General features: G+C 40.9%; 1 protein-coding gene across 1 annotated transcript in view; it reads right to left on the bottom strand.

Moving 5' to 3' along the window:
• Positions 1 to 409: 409 nt before the first annotated feature.
• The window catches only part of FREM2 (FRAS1 related extracellular matrix 2), a 153,629-nt gene continuing 139,383 nt past the window's right edge, over positions 410 to 14,655 (bottom strand). The window contains exons 17-24 of the mRNA XM_079902635.1: positions 10,372 to 10,564; positions 8,756 to 8,860; positions 7,146 to 7,273; positions 6,913 to 7,047; positions 6,037 to 6,163; positions 4,614 to 4,801; positions 3,886 to 4,032; positions 410 to 924 (exon numbers count right to left, since the gene is read on the bottom strand). Of these exons, the coding sequence (XP_079758761.1) occupies positions 415 to 924; positions 3,886 to 4,032; positions 4,614 to 4,801; positions 6,037 to 6,163; positions 6,913 to 7,047; positions 7,146 to 7,273; positions 8,756 to 8,860; positions 10,372 to 10,564 (1,533 nt within the window). The 3' untranslated portion in view covers positions 410 to 414. The remainder of the gene's footprint in view (positions 925 to 3,885; positions 4,033 to 4,613; positions 4,802 to 6,036; positions 6,164 to 6,912; positions 7,048 to 7,145; positions 7,274 to 8,755; positions 8,861 to 10,371; positions 10,565 to 14,655) is intronic.

Genomic DNA, 14,655 nt, shown 5'->3' with positions numbered 1-14,655 from the left:
TGAATAAACAATGTGATAATTGCACCTTCAAGACATACTAATATAGCAACAATAGACTCCTCTTAAACTTCTGAAGGGGTCTGTTAGCACCGTTGAATAGGTTCATCTCTACTGTGTAGAGAAAATGCCTAAGGTGAGAAGTACATTCCTCACCGTCCGTCTATGGCTCTGTGTACATCTGGATACATACTTGATGCCTTCTGGGCAAGAGGAAAGATGTGGTCTGTGGTCTGAATTTGTCCTTTGATGCCTGAACGAGTGGACAGCATGCAAATCAAAGTTCACTAGTACAGTCAGGTCCTCTGAGCAGCTTTGTCACAGAAGTCCCCAATTCTCTGCTGTTGACAGAAGCACTGGGTTTCCATTGTCTTTTCCTGCGCACTTGAGGAAAAGGCTGAATTCCACCTGTGGCCGTCAAACCTCTGAGCTGTCGCTGCGGTGGCCCCGCGGGGGCATCATGGGCTCGGTGCTGCCGGAGCCCTTGGGGGTGTCCTTTCTCCTGCCGTTCTTGCCCTGGCGCATCATCACCGCCATGGCAGTGAGGCAGAGTGCGAGGAGTCCCACCGCGACACCTCCCACCACCGTGACCAGGCTGACCTCAGAGGTGGGACGGTTGAGCTCCCGGGGGAGGACGCCGTCAGGAGGAACCCTCCCCTGGGGGATCTGCTTCCTGCTGCTGCGGTCCAGGGCGATGTGCTGGATGTTTGTTCCTCGGTTGTTTTCAGCCCCGATTTCCCACACCAGCGGGGGTGTGCTCCTGATTTCCCTCTTCTTCCGGCTCTTGGAAGTTGCCTGGGGCTTCCCTTTACTCACCAGAGAGTGGTACTGGTACTCCACGCTTCGTTTGCCAAGGCCTCGATTGGCGTTGTCTTTGGATCTTACTGTGTAGATGGTGTGTATGTACCATTCTCGACCCAGAGAGACCTAGGAAACACGACTCTATTCATCAGAAAATTAAAGCCTATGCCAACCTAAAAATTCACGACTCTGCAAGAGAAACTCATGGCACAGATAATAATCATTTAACTTAGTCTGCAGAACTCACATCCGTAATATTTTTACACGTGTAGTATGCACAAGGCTTTGTGTAAAGCGCTCTATAAAATATGCCGTGCCGCTCTTAAGGGAGCACGTGGTGGTAAATATTTGGTAAGCTATGACTTGTCAGAGCTGCAGAGAACTCCGGATCACACAGTCTAACTTACTCATTTAAAACATGAGCGAATGACACAGATATAGAGCGTAAACCAGTGGTTACCAGTGGGAAGGGAGGGGGGGCAATATAAGGGTACAGGAGTGGGAGTACAAACTATTGGGTGTAAGGCAGGTTCCAGGGATGTATTGTACAACATGGGGAATACAGCCAATATTTTGTAATAACTGTAAATGGAGTGTAACCCTTTAAAAATTGTACAAAAATTAAATAGTAAAAAATGAGTAAATGAGAATATGTAGCAGTTAAGTGACTTGCCTAAGGTCACTGAACTAGTTAGTATCAGAGGCAGGACTAGAGTCAGACCTTCTGAACCTCAAGACTCTTTCCCAGTATGTCTTGCTGTGTATTTTACACATAAGGCCATAGAAAAGGTCAGTTTTTCTGCTTTTCAGGGTTTGTGAAAAGAAGGCATTTTCTGATGGCTCTTTGAAGCCTTCAGGATTTAGAAGAGGTCAAGTGCCTTCAGAGTTAACATTAAAAACAAAAACAAAACAAAACAAATCATACTTTAACTTAACTTCCTATTTGAAAAGATTCAGAAGAACAGGCATGCTTTCTCAAGCATCCTTCTTTACGAGGAATAAAGATAACATATTTCTCCAGCCCATCCTGTCTGGACAATTTTCAGTAAACATCCTAAAAGATGCACTTGCTCCCCCAAGGATTCACAATGCGGACACATCTCTAATTTGTCTCATTTGTCTGCTCAGTGTTATGGTCTCCTGGGTCTCTTTTTACCTTCTATCTCTAGGTTAGAACTTTCTATCTTCGTTTATAAAGTATTTAAGAATAGAGATTCCATTACTCAGCCATAAAGAGAAATGAAGTTGAGTTATCTGTAGTGAGGTGGATGGACCTACAGTCTGTCATACAGAGTTAAGTAAGTCAGAAAGAGAAAAATAAATACCGTATGCTAACACATATATGTGGAATCTAAAAAAAAAAAGAAAAGTTCTGAAGAACCTAGGGGCAGGACAGGAATAAAGACACAGACATAGAGAATGGACTTGAGGACACGGGGAGGGGGACGGGTAAGCTGGGACGAAGTGCGAGAGTGGCATGGACATATATACACGACCAAATGTAAAATAGATAGCTCGTGGGAAGCAGCCGCATAGCACAGGGAGATCAGCTCAGTGCTTTGTGACCACCTAGAGGGGTGGGACGGAGGGTGGGAGGGAGACGCAAGAGGGAAGGGATATAGGGATATATGTATGTGTATAGCTGATTCACTTTGTTATAAAGCAGAAACTAACACACCATTGTAAAGGAATCGTACTCCAATAAAGATGTTAAAAAAATACAACCTGATTTAAAAAATAGGCAGAAGACCTGAGTAGACATTTTCCCAAAGAAGACATACAGATGGCCAAAAGGCACACGAAAAGATGCTCAACATCATTAATCATCAGAGAAATGCAAGTCAAAACCACGATAAGCTGTCACCTCTCACTGGTCAGAATAGCTATCATGAAAAAGAACACAAATAACAAGTGTTGGTGAGGATGTGAAGAAAAGGGAACCATTGTATACTTTTGATGGGAATGTAATTTGGTGAAGCCACTGTGGAAAACAGTATGGAGGTTCCTCAAAAAACTAAAAATAGAACTACCATATGATCCAGCAATTCCACTCTTGGGTATATACCTAAAGAAAACAAACATATTTATTCTAGAAGATATATGCACCCCAATGTTCATAGCAGCACTATTTACAATAGCCAAGATATGGAAACAACCTAAGTGTCCATCAACAGATGAATGGATAAAGAAGATGTGGTATATATATGTACAATGGAATACTACTCGTCCAGAAAAAGATTGAAATTTTGCCATTTGTAACAACACAGATGGACTTGGAGGGTATTATGCTCAGTAAAATAAGTCAGACAGAGAAAGACAACTACTGTATAATACCACTTATATGTGGAATCTAAAAAATAAAACAAACTGGTGAATATAAGAAAACAGAAACAGACTCACAGATACAGAGAACAAAGTAGTGGTTACCAGTGAGGAGAGGAAAGTAGGGGAGGGACAAGATAGGAGTAGGGGATTAAGAGGTACAAACTACCACGTATAAAATAATTAAGCTACAAGGCTATATTGTACAGCACAGGGAATACAGCCAATATTTTATAATAACTATAAATGGAGTAGAACCTTTAAAATTGTGACACTATGTTGTACCCCTGAAACTTTATTCTATTTCAAAATAAATTTCTTTATATTAAAAAAAAAAAAAAAGAAGAGAGATTCCTGGGCTGTGCACAGTTGTTTCTCTGAGTCCAGCAGTTCACACAAGATCACCCTTATAAAGGTGGCCATAAAAAGTCAACCGAGAGGAGGTTTCGAACAATAAGAGCAGAGTTCCCAACCATCAAATTTAGATTTATATTCTGGACTGAATAAGGGTCTTCATTACACGTAGACTTAAAATAACATGAATACATTAATAAACATAATAATAGCTAACATTTATGGAATGTTCACTAGGAGCCCAGGAGGGTCTGGTGTGGTTTACATGCGTTATTTTACTCAAAGTTCACATTAACTCTACGCAGTATGACAATTACTGCCTTCTACATGGGAGACATCTGAGGTGCTCAGATGTTAAGTAACTTGCATGTGGTTACACACCTCTTGTAAGTGACCTTGTTATTGGCCCACCTGAAAGAGTGGTGTTGAGTCGACTTTAAATCCATCGGATCCAGGCTGATTCACTAACAAGATAGCTTCAGGGTCATCCACTGCCAGTTTGGCGTTAAACAGGACATTTCCGAAACTGGTGGCTTGTGTCTCCGGCTGAGCTTTGTCCTTTAGGCAATAAGGAAAATGAGGACTGCTGCAGATAATGCCAACTTTTGCAAATGCAGAAGGTTTTCCTATTAGTTTTGTGCAAGTACCAATTACAGTAAGTCCCCTACACATGAACCTTCAAGTTGCGAACTTTCAAAGATGCAAACCTGCATTCGCGTGTCCAATCACATAAATTAGTTCACGTCTCTGGGGTACATTGTCATGCGCTTGCATCCTCTACAAGTGGTTGTGCTTTTGTGTACTTTACCGTACAGTACTGTATAGAGTGCGGTAGTACAGTATCTTTATTTCAAGCCCAGGATGTCCAGAAATAAGCGTAAAAACAGCAGTGACATAGCGGCTACGGTATAGCTGATTGTGTAAGTTGGGCATCTAGGCTAACTTTGTTGGACTTATGAACAAATTGGACTCACGAATGCGCTTTTGGAACAGAACTCATTCATATGTAGGGGACTTACTGTACCATAAAATGCCACCGTTTGGCTTCCTTTAAAAAGATGCTGTTGTTTTAAAACAGAAGACAAAGACCATTAGCTTTGAGTATCTAGCCAGTTCACTGTTTGGGCCAAAGCGCTTACCACAATTTTAAATCTATATAGGAGTGAAGGAGAGTCAGCCAAGCAGCCGTATTCTGCGTTCTGTGGATTGTACTTGGGAACGTAGCCGTCAGCCCCGGTGCACAGGAACACCTTCTCGATGCTGCAGTAGAAGGAATCGCCCAGATTCTGGACAGGATCCACCATGACCCGGCCATAAATCGTATCGCCTGAAACAGAGACGTGGAAATGTTATTTCTGTTAAGTGATAAGGTATGTCTATGTGACACTGCAAACAGTTTGTGACCATAATGACACTAGAAAGCATTTCCTTCTCTTTTTGCGTTAGCTTCTGGATCTGGTCCGCTCCCAGGCCTCAGAGGAGGCCACTTTGCAGACGAGCACAGGTACTGGAGATTTACTGACCCTCCACGTGCGCAGCCTGTAGTGGGAATAACCTCAAGGCTTGGCCTATCATTTTTTTTTTTTCCAGACATAACTTTTTTCTGCTTTATAACAAAGTGAGTCAGCTATACATATACATATATCCCCATATCTCCTCCCTCTTGCGTCTCCCTCCCATTGGCCTATAATTCAACGTTCATAACATCCCATTGTGGTTAAAGTCCAGTTTACATAAGTATAGTAGTTGCCAAGAAATAGGCAAATCATTATAGAATAACACTAAAGAGAAAACATCAATAAAAAGCTGAATTAGCTTTGATTTTTAAATTAAAAAAATTTTTACTGAAGTATAGTTGATTTACAATGTTGTGTTAATTTCTGCTGTACAGCAAAGTGACTCAGTTATACATATATATATATATATATATATATATATATATTCTTTTTCATATTCTGTTCCATTATGGTTTATCACAGGATATTGAATATAGTTCCCTGTGCTCTACAGTAGGGCCTTGTTGTTTATCCATTCTGTATATACTAGTTTGCATCTGCTAATCCCAAACTCTTAATCCTTCCCTCCCCAAACCCAGCTTTATTTGATTTTGAAAGAGGGTTTAAGGAAACTCCCTGGTATTTCATCATCTCTTTCACAGCTACTACTGAACACCTACCATGTGTACTAGGTATTTTGCTACGTTCTGGGAATATACCACTAAACAAGACAGGCACAACCCTTGCCCATGAGCTATATATTCTCATGGAGCCGCAGTATTGGTGTGTATGCAAATTGAAAAAAAAACATTCAAGGAAAAAAATCCAGACTTGTTTCAAAAGTCATTTAGATAAGGGAAATAGAGGTTAACTTCCCCAGAATAAAAACCATCCTGTAACATATATCCAATTTCAGTGACCCCTCCCTGCCAAAATGATAAAGACCCAGTTACAATCTCAAGACCATAAAGGAGGTTATAATTGTTCCCCTCAAACACGATCCCAATAAAGGACGACAGATACAATGGCAAACAGATGAGCAGGCGTCTCACGTGTAAAGTGATACCTTCTGCAAAGGCAACATCACTCTCCTGTCCAAATCCCATGGATCCATCAGACAACCAGAGACTCTTCTTGGAGAGTAGGTACATTTGCGTGTTCAAGCTAAACTCAGCTGCCACTGGATCACTGACCTAAAACCAAGCGTAAAGGCCCGTTTATGTGTTGTTGATGGTTCTGGTGGTGCACAAGCACATTCTTTGCAGATACACACATGCATTGTACGCTGACATAAAGAATGGTAAACACTGCACGGAAATGTTCATGTCCAGCCAAACCACCTTCTTAGGGAATTGTAACACTGACTTTGTTCTTCTTAAGAAGACAAAACTGTCAAGGTTACATCATTTTTCGAATGGGACTAACTAGCATGGCTTGAGCTCATTTCCACTGGTTTACTGGAATGTATAAGGAACTTGTAAACAGCGGAAGGCCCACATTTAGTCAGAGTTCTTGGGCAGAAGATGCCATCACATTTCTTTTAATACATACTGGCGATTAGGCACTCTGAGGTGGCATGAGCTACAGGATATTTATTCTCCTTGATGATCAAGGACAAGATGAAGAAGTACAGAACTCTGGGGAAAATTCTCAAATCTCCAAGGCAGCAAACTCCAGGAGGAGATCAGATCCCATATGAAAAAAAATAACCCTTGCATACTCTTAACCTGTGGATTTTATATACCGAACCCGCAACGGATAAAGGGCAATTCTTTCTTCTTTCCTCCTCCCTTGTTCCCTTCCTGCCTGACTTCCTTTTTTTTCTCAGCATGTAAGAATTGAAGTCATTGGGTGAGAAAAAAATTTCTTTTTTACTGATAAAAGTAAACTATGACTTTAACCAAGTGGGCTTCTACGTGGGAGAAGATTCTATGAGACACACCTGTTGGAATCGGATGTCAAGGTCAAAAGTGATAGGCTCTCTGGGGTTGCAGTGGACTGGCAGGCGGTACTCCTGGTGTGATGGAGTGGTGCACGGCAGCAGTTTTACAGTATACGTCCCCGAGTAGTCACGTACCTTTAAGGAGCAGAGACGACATTCGTGTTTTTCATTTAAAAAGCTGAGACGTAGTCAAAGGCAGCAGCAAGGGAAAATTAAGAGCCTTAGTCACTTACTGCAAAGTCAGATACAAAGCTCCATTGCTGGACTGGCTGGTTATAGGTTGGTTCACTCCTTATGAGACGCAGGGAAAACATCAGACCTGGGTGATCAACTGACATGATCATGGAGCTGGTGAAGGCCGCTAGAAAAATGCCAAGAACAATAATGGTCTAGTGGTTAGAAGAGTGCATGACGGTTTGGAGTTTTCAAAGTGCCTTATGATCCCTTATTTGCATGTATTCTTATCATAAGCCTGCAAAGTAGCAGGGTTGGTATAATAATCCTCATTTTGCAGTTAAAGAAACTGGGCTGCGAGCGATTGTGTGACTCTCCCGGGATCACACAGCTGGGCTGTGTGCCTTTGATTCCTAATGCAGTGCTTTTTCCACTCTATATAATGCTGCCAAAAACTAATTGTACAGAAATGCTCACATAGTTCAGGGCTACTTTCCAGGGAGGCACAGCCGTTCGATAAAGGCTCACTATGCACTGAAGCTATGAACAGAACCTCGGGCTACTTGCTCCCACAGAGCCAGGCACACCCAATTTATACATGGAGGCTAATTTTAATTAGATTGCCTCAATCATATCTAAACAAAGATTCAGTCTCACAGAAAGGTAGACACGTGGAAGAGAACTGTAAAGACCAGGAAATCCTCATTTTCCGGAACAGTCAATTACAATAAAGCAAAATGATTCTTTTTGGTTCTGTATTTCAGAGCTCAGACTCACAAAAATACAGCAAACTGTCTTTCTCTTCCTGAATTTTCAGCCTTATTCTCTCCGTCCGACCCAGAAAAAAGAAGGACACAGAAGACAGCGCGTGAATTACTTCCCTCTTCCAATCTGACATGAGTTGGCACACCAGGAAGATGTGCAAACCCGTTTAGTAATGTGGAGTCAAATAAAAAATTATTTCTAATGAAATGAAACTTTTTATAAAAGCTTAGACGGAGTGACTGCCACATTATTGACATTCACAGCACAATTCATCAGATTAGTAAAATTACATGGCTAACACTTAACATAATTAGCTAACGTGTCTGAAACAAGTGTAATAGTGAAGTGGTACTTCTGTCTCCATCAAAAAGTTTTCTTACAGTACCTAGAAAAGAGCTGTGCTCACTGAACAAATGACCTAAAATTCAAATTTTTGGACAACACATTTGAAGTAGAGAATGGGAATGTTGTGGCTATGTTCTCAATCTAAAGGAAAACTCTTAAAATTAACTCAGTAGAGTTTTCTTTTCTTTCTTTATTTTTTTGGCCATGCTGCGCGGCTTGCAGGATCTGAGTTGTCCGACCAGGGACTGATCCCAGGTCACGGCAGTGAAAGCGTGGAATCCTAACCACTTAGGCCACCAGGGAACTCCAAGTAGAGTTTTCTTTTAAATTTACTTCAACCATTTGGTATTTTCTCTAAAATTCTACAGTGATGATTTTGTAGCTTATAAGACGTAGCTGAGCAATGATCAAGCCCTCATGTAGATATTTGTACATACGTGGTTCGTTTGAAATTAAGGGCTTCAAAGCTCATAAGGAAGCATGCTGGAACGTGTGCAAATATGGAACAAGTATATCCTTGTTGTGTGGGGAGCGGCTATTTAAGGGTAATGGGGCTTACCGGGATGTGACAGCACAAACAAGCCATGGAACTGAGCCTCTGTCTTGAAGTTCACGACCAAACGCCCCTCTTCACCGATGCGCATGCTGGTTGGGTAGAGAGAACCTATGATGGGATGGGACACAAGAGTGGGAATATTGGTGACCAAGGACTCCTAATGTCTGGGGTTTCTTCCAAAACCAAATTCAGGTTCCTCTCATCTTTAAGCATTCTAGCCAAAAGGTATTACCAGAAAAATTCGGAGTGATCAGAGAGGCAGAAATATTCTTATTTTGTTTTGTTTTGTTTTCTAACAGGAAAAGCTGTCTAGAAGGCAGGCAGAACAGAATAAGGTCACATGAATGAGGTCCATATGAAATATACAGAGTGATTACAATAGGCCAAGATATTTCTTAAAGCTTTAGTCTATAGAAATTAAGCTGCAAATTGAGAGACAGGAGGAACTGGTCAAATTTTGAAGATTTGGACATGTAGGTGGAAACAGGTTTGTGCTCTCCAGAGTAATTCCAAATGTAATTTCATTATTCCAAATTAATTGATTCCAAATTCCAAATTAATTTCATTAATGGCTTAATGAAAACTCCAAAACTTCCCCAAGAAATTTAGCAAGGTGACCAAAGTTGGCTACAGATAGAATAAGGAAACATGAGATCCTGATGTAGAAGTTGAGAACCAAGGGATGGATCTGCATTAAGATTCACTTAATATACATTTCCTAAGGCAAGATATGGAATTAAAACATTTGAAACGGTCTAGACTGATTACTTAGGGTGATCATATTACCTTTCACATAGCTTTAAGGTAATTTTAATCTGTTTAAGACAACACACTTTGAGATGTCCTATCAACCGAATTTTCCCTCTGGCTCGTAAGAAGCAATGATGGTTAGACATGCGTGGAGCCTGAACAGCAGTATGTGCCTGAAAAGAAACAGCACTAATTCTACTAATGGATTCATTAGCTTCATGCCTGTGGACTTTGAATTATGATTCTGACATCAAGACTGAAACAAAGTTATGCAGATGATTTGGGGGCCCAAATTGCAGTGGCACGCACCACCACTGTTCCAAGACATTCAGCTAAAGTATTATAGAATAATAGAATTTTTTAACTGAAAGAAAATTAGAAGTCTAGTCTATCTTTCATCAGAAATTGACTGCCAAAGGTCAAGCAATATGTTTGAGATCACACAGTTAGTTAGCTATAGACCCAGAACTAGAATCCAGGACACAGTTTATACTGGGCTTTAAAATGCATCTCCCATTTTCATAAACAAAAATGTGTAACTTTTTCTTTGGGGTTCATTCCTTACTTTCAGTTGGAACTTTCCCCTGTCCACTTTCTAAAATCTAGAGAGAGAGAGATTGTGTGGAGTAACACATGAATGATTAATCGCCTAAAATGGACATTATATTTAACAGTCACGTATCATGCAAAATTTGATGCATTGATATAATTTAAAGAAGTTTTTCCATGACAGAAATGATTTGAAAATATTGACTATAAAAATAAAATACATTGAAAGATGCTTCTATTATTTTTAGCTGCAGTAAAAATTTCTCTTAAGTCATTCAAATAGGTAAGAAAACTAGCTTTCCAAGTCTCTGTTAGCTCACCTTGGAGTTCAGCTTCTGGGGGGCTGACAATTCCATCAGTCCACAAGATGGCAGTGTCATACACGAAAGTCAGACGAAGCTCTGACTTCAAGTCAAAATGCTGCCAGCCTCCTACCCCAACGGGGGAATGGAACACGTAGGAAACATACAGAGGGACTCGAAGAGTCACATAGGACTGCACTAGGTTTAGGACCTAAAACAATAAAATTGTATCTATCAACACGAGTCAGTGTTGCTAATGAAACCAGCTTAATTTTGTGCAAGCCATTTTTCTCCTTTCACTTATCTGAAGGTTTTGAGTTAATCATTGAGGAAAGGACATGACAGCATTTATAACACTACTGTCCCGCTCACTTAATTTGGGAGTAATTAAATAGTTATTACTCTACTACTTTCCTTTGCAGCAAAGGATAGGCAGCAGAAATCTTTAAGCTAAAGTACGTTATTTTGAGCATACTAAAACAGTGCTTTTTTTTTTTTGTAGCAGCTTTATTAAGATATAGTTCATATACCATGTAACTCACCTATTTCAAGTGGACAAATCAATGTTATTTAATATATTCAGGGAGTTGTGCAACTTTCACCGCAATCACCGCAAACATTTCACCGCAATGTTTTAGGACATTTTCATCACTTCCAAGAGAAATTCCATCTCCATTAGCAGTCATCCCCTTATTCCATCCTCCCTCCCCAGTCCCTGGCAATCACTAGCCTACTTTCTGTCTCTAGGCATTTGCCTATTCAGAACATTTTACATAAATGGAATCACACAACATATGGTCTTTTGTGACAGGCTTCCTTCACTTAGCATAATGTTTTCAAGGTTCATCCGTAGTGTAGCATGTTTCAATACTTCTATTACTGAATAGCATCCCACTGTACGCATATACCACATTTTATTTATCCATTCATCAGTTGATGAACATTTGGGTTATATCCACCTTTTGCCTATTATGAATAACAGTGCTCTAAGTTACTTTTAAGTTATTATATAGAGGAAGAGGAAATAAAGCAGCAAAGACCTGAAAGCAAACATATTTAGTAGTGACATGTAACATTTAAGATTCCATGTAATATTTAAGATGGCTCAAAAATAATTAGTTGAAGTGTCTTCTTACAATTTATACTTTCTTCTTTTGTATTTTGCAGGTGGACTGGGGTCATGGAGGATAAGCTAATATTTATTGAGCATCTACCACTTTTCAGACATCGTGTTAAGTTCACAAATAAAGCTACTCAATGTTTTCATTCTTCCCCATAGTTATATTTATATGTATGTGTGGATGATTGAATGAATGGATAGAGAGATGAAGGATAGAAAGAGAGAGAGAGGAAAGTTAAGACTCAAAGAAATAAAGCAAATTTCCCACTTCCTTCTGTTGTAGCCCTGCCAATAATAGACCCCGGCCTTTGGCCCATGCTTTTACTACCCTTTCACACTTTATCGTATTCCAAACCAAGCTGAGGGTGGTCTTAAGGTCACCTAACAAAGGTTATCATCCTTAATTCTCAGAATAGCGCGGCAGAATAGCAGGGAAAATACAACTATCTTCTTTTACACAAGAGGAAATGGGCTGAGGTCACATCATACTGCTTACAAGTTTGAGTCAGGTTTTCTGATAGGTCTATTTCTCCTTCCACCCTGAGGTGGCAACAGGAATCATACATGTGAGTTACTGAATAATCTAAAACATGATAGCTCTTAGTTATCATTTTGTCATGGGGTTAAAAGTAAACTCCTCAAATCACCAAAATGACAACCTGAATCACCAACAAAAATGTATCGAAAGAAAACCATCCACCAAGCAAATTATGATTCTCAGCTGTGTAGTAGCTAACACTCATCATCTCCTAACGTGGTCGGCAGGAGAGGCGCCTTTGCACTGAAGTCCTCTGAGATAGCAGTTTCTAAGGGTAGCTATTCCTGCAGTCATTGAGGAACGGATCTTGAAGTGCAGTTTTGACACCCTGACAGTGTAATGGAGAGTAATTGTCAATCCATATGCCACTGGTAATTAAGATGACTATTTCATCCTGTGATTTTAATAAACACTCATTAAAGAATAGGCTGTAGACATGGATTTCCAATTAAACTTTCTAGGTGCTAAAAATAATTTTGCCAACATTACATTCTATCCATCAGATGTTACTGAGTGTGCTATTTTGGAGAGAACTATTAACATGCACATCCTAGGAACAAGTTACTTGGCTCCCTGACGAATTCTTACGTGATTCCATTTGATCCTCCTGGTAACCTAGAGTTTGATCATTTCTGGACATGGAATCGGCATCTTATTGCATTTTCTTGTTCACCACAGCCAGGTCTTTTTGTCTGCTTAGAATCTCTGTCTAAAGGAATTGGAGCCTAAATGGGACTAGGCAGATCACCCAGGTCACTTACCTGTTCGTTCCTGTAAAATTGAAGAACACAGTGCAATCAATGTAACCTCTACAGCGGTCCCCAACCTTTTTGGCACCAGGGACCGGTTGCATGGAAGACAATTTTTCCTGGGAAGTGGGGGCGCGGGGGGATGGCTCTGGCGGTAATGCGAGCGGTGGGGAGGAGATGAAGCCTCGCTCGCCTGCCCGGCCGATCACCTCCTGCTGTGTGGCCGGGTTCCTAACGGTACCGGTGGGGGACCCCTGCTTTAGATGCCATCTTAATGAACCCTTCATTTTCTTTCAGCCTATTCCACAGGACTTTTAAAAGTATTTGTTTATACTGAAAGAAATGTATGTTAAATCTGGTATACTGCTCTTAAAGAAACTGACATGATGAGTGAGTTTACACATCCTTACTGATTTGTTTCTTCAACAAAGGCAAACAATAGTTTAAATTCCATATTTAAAGGGAAAGTGCAAAGTGCAAATGACTTGTGAAAGGTACCATACTGATATAAATTTCTATCACTACTAGTAAGTGACTGATGATGGGTAGCAGGTTTATATTTGGGGAGATATTGCCTGTTGAAGGGACAAGAGAAAGTCTGCTGATCTGTGTTAGATGGTAGAAAAGGGGAAGAATAGGAAGAAAGAAGAGTACCCCAAGAGAAAAATTACATTCACAGTGCTGCCCAAGGTGGAAAGTATTGTTGAGGAAAATTGCAGTAGTTTTTTGTTTTAATTTTATTTTTGGCTGCTTTTGGGTCTTCGTTGCTGCGCCCGGGCTTTCTCTAGTTGCGGTGAGCTGGGGCTACTCTTCGTTGCGGTGTGCGGCCTTCTCATTGCGGTGGCTTCTCTTGTTGCGGAGCACGGGGTCTAGGGGCGCGGGCTTCAGTAGCTGTGGCTTGCGGGCTCTAGAGCGCAGGCGCACTAGTTGTGGCGCACGGGCTTCGTTGCTCCGCGGCATGTGGGATCCTCCCGGGCCAGGGCTCAAACCCGTGTCCCTTGCATTGGCAGGCAGGTTCTTAACCACTGCACCACCAGGGAAGCCCAAACTGCAAGTAGTTTTAATTCCTCACTTATTTTGGACTTGTAGCTGAAGCTATTCAATTTACATATTATCTTATAGATATTTAAAAATTCTTATAGAAGTAAGCAATAGAGGTATGTAACTAATAAAAAGTAATCCAGATTTACTTTGCCCCTTTGCAGCTTTCACTTGAGCAAGGCACTATTTTACACGTGTTGAACTTAAGCCACAGAGAAGGTAATTGGCTTGCCCAAGATTATTCAGTACATTCAGGACTAATACTCAAGTATCTAGACCAGCACTGTTCAATGGGATCGTAACGTGAGCCACACATGTAATTTTAAATCTTCCAGTAGCCATATTTCAAAAAGTAAAGAGAAGCATGTGAAACCAATTTTAACAATAGTTTACTTAACCTAATATGTCAAACATATTGCATTTTAATATGCCATCAATATAAAATAACTAGAATGTAATATTTTACATTCTTTTTTTTTTTTGTACTAAGTATTGTTTTTTGTTTTTTTTTTTTGCGGTACGCGGGCCTCTCACTGTTGCGGCCTCTCCCGTTGCGGAGCACAGGCTCCGGACGCACAGGCTCAGCGGCCATGGCGGGCCCAGCCGCTCCATGGCATGTGGGATCTTCCCGGACCGGGGCACGAACCCACGTTGCCTGCATAGGCAGGCGGCCTCCCAACCACTGCACCACCAGGGAAGCCCCTGTACTAAGTCTTTGAAATCTGGTATGTATTTAACATGCACAGCATATCCCAATTCGGACCAGCCCCATTTTAAATGCTCAGTGGCTACACATGGCTAACGGCTACCATATTGGACAGCACAGATTAGACTCTTCTACTCAAGGTCTTTCA

Source organism: Stenella coeruleoalba, assembly GCF_951394435.1.
Source record: "Stenella coeruleoalba genome assembly, chromosome: 18".
Classification (NCBI taxonomy): Eukaryota; Metazoa; Chordata; class Mammalia; order Artiodactyla; family Delphinidae; genus Stenella; species Stenella coeruleoalba.
The sequence above is the reverse complement of the archived record's forward strand: the minus strand, read 5'-3'. Positions and strand labels throughout refer to the sequence as shown.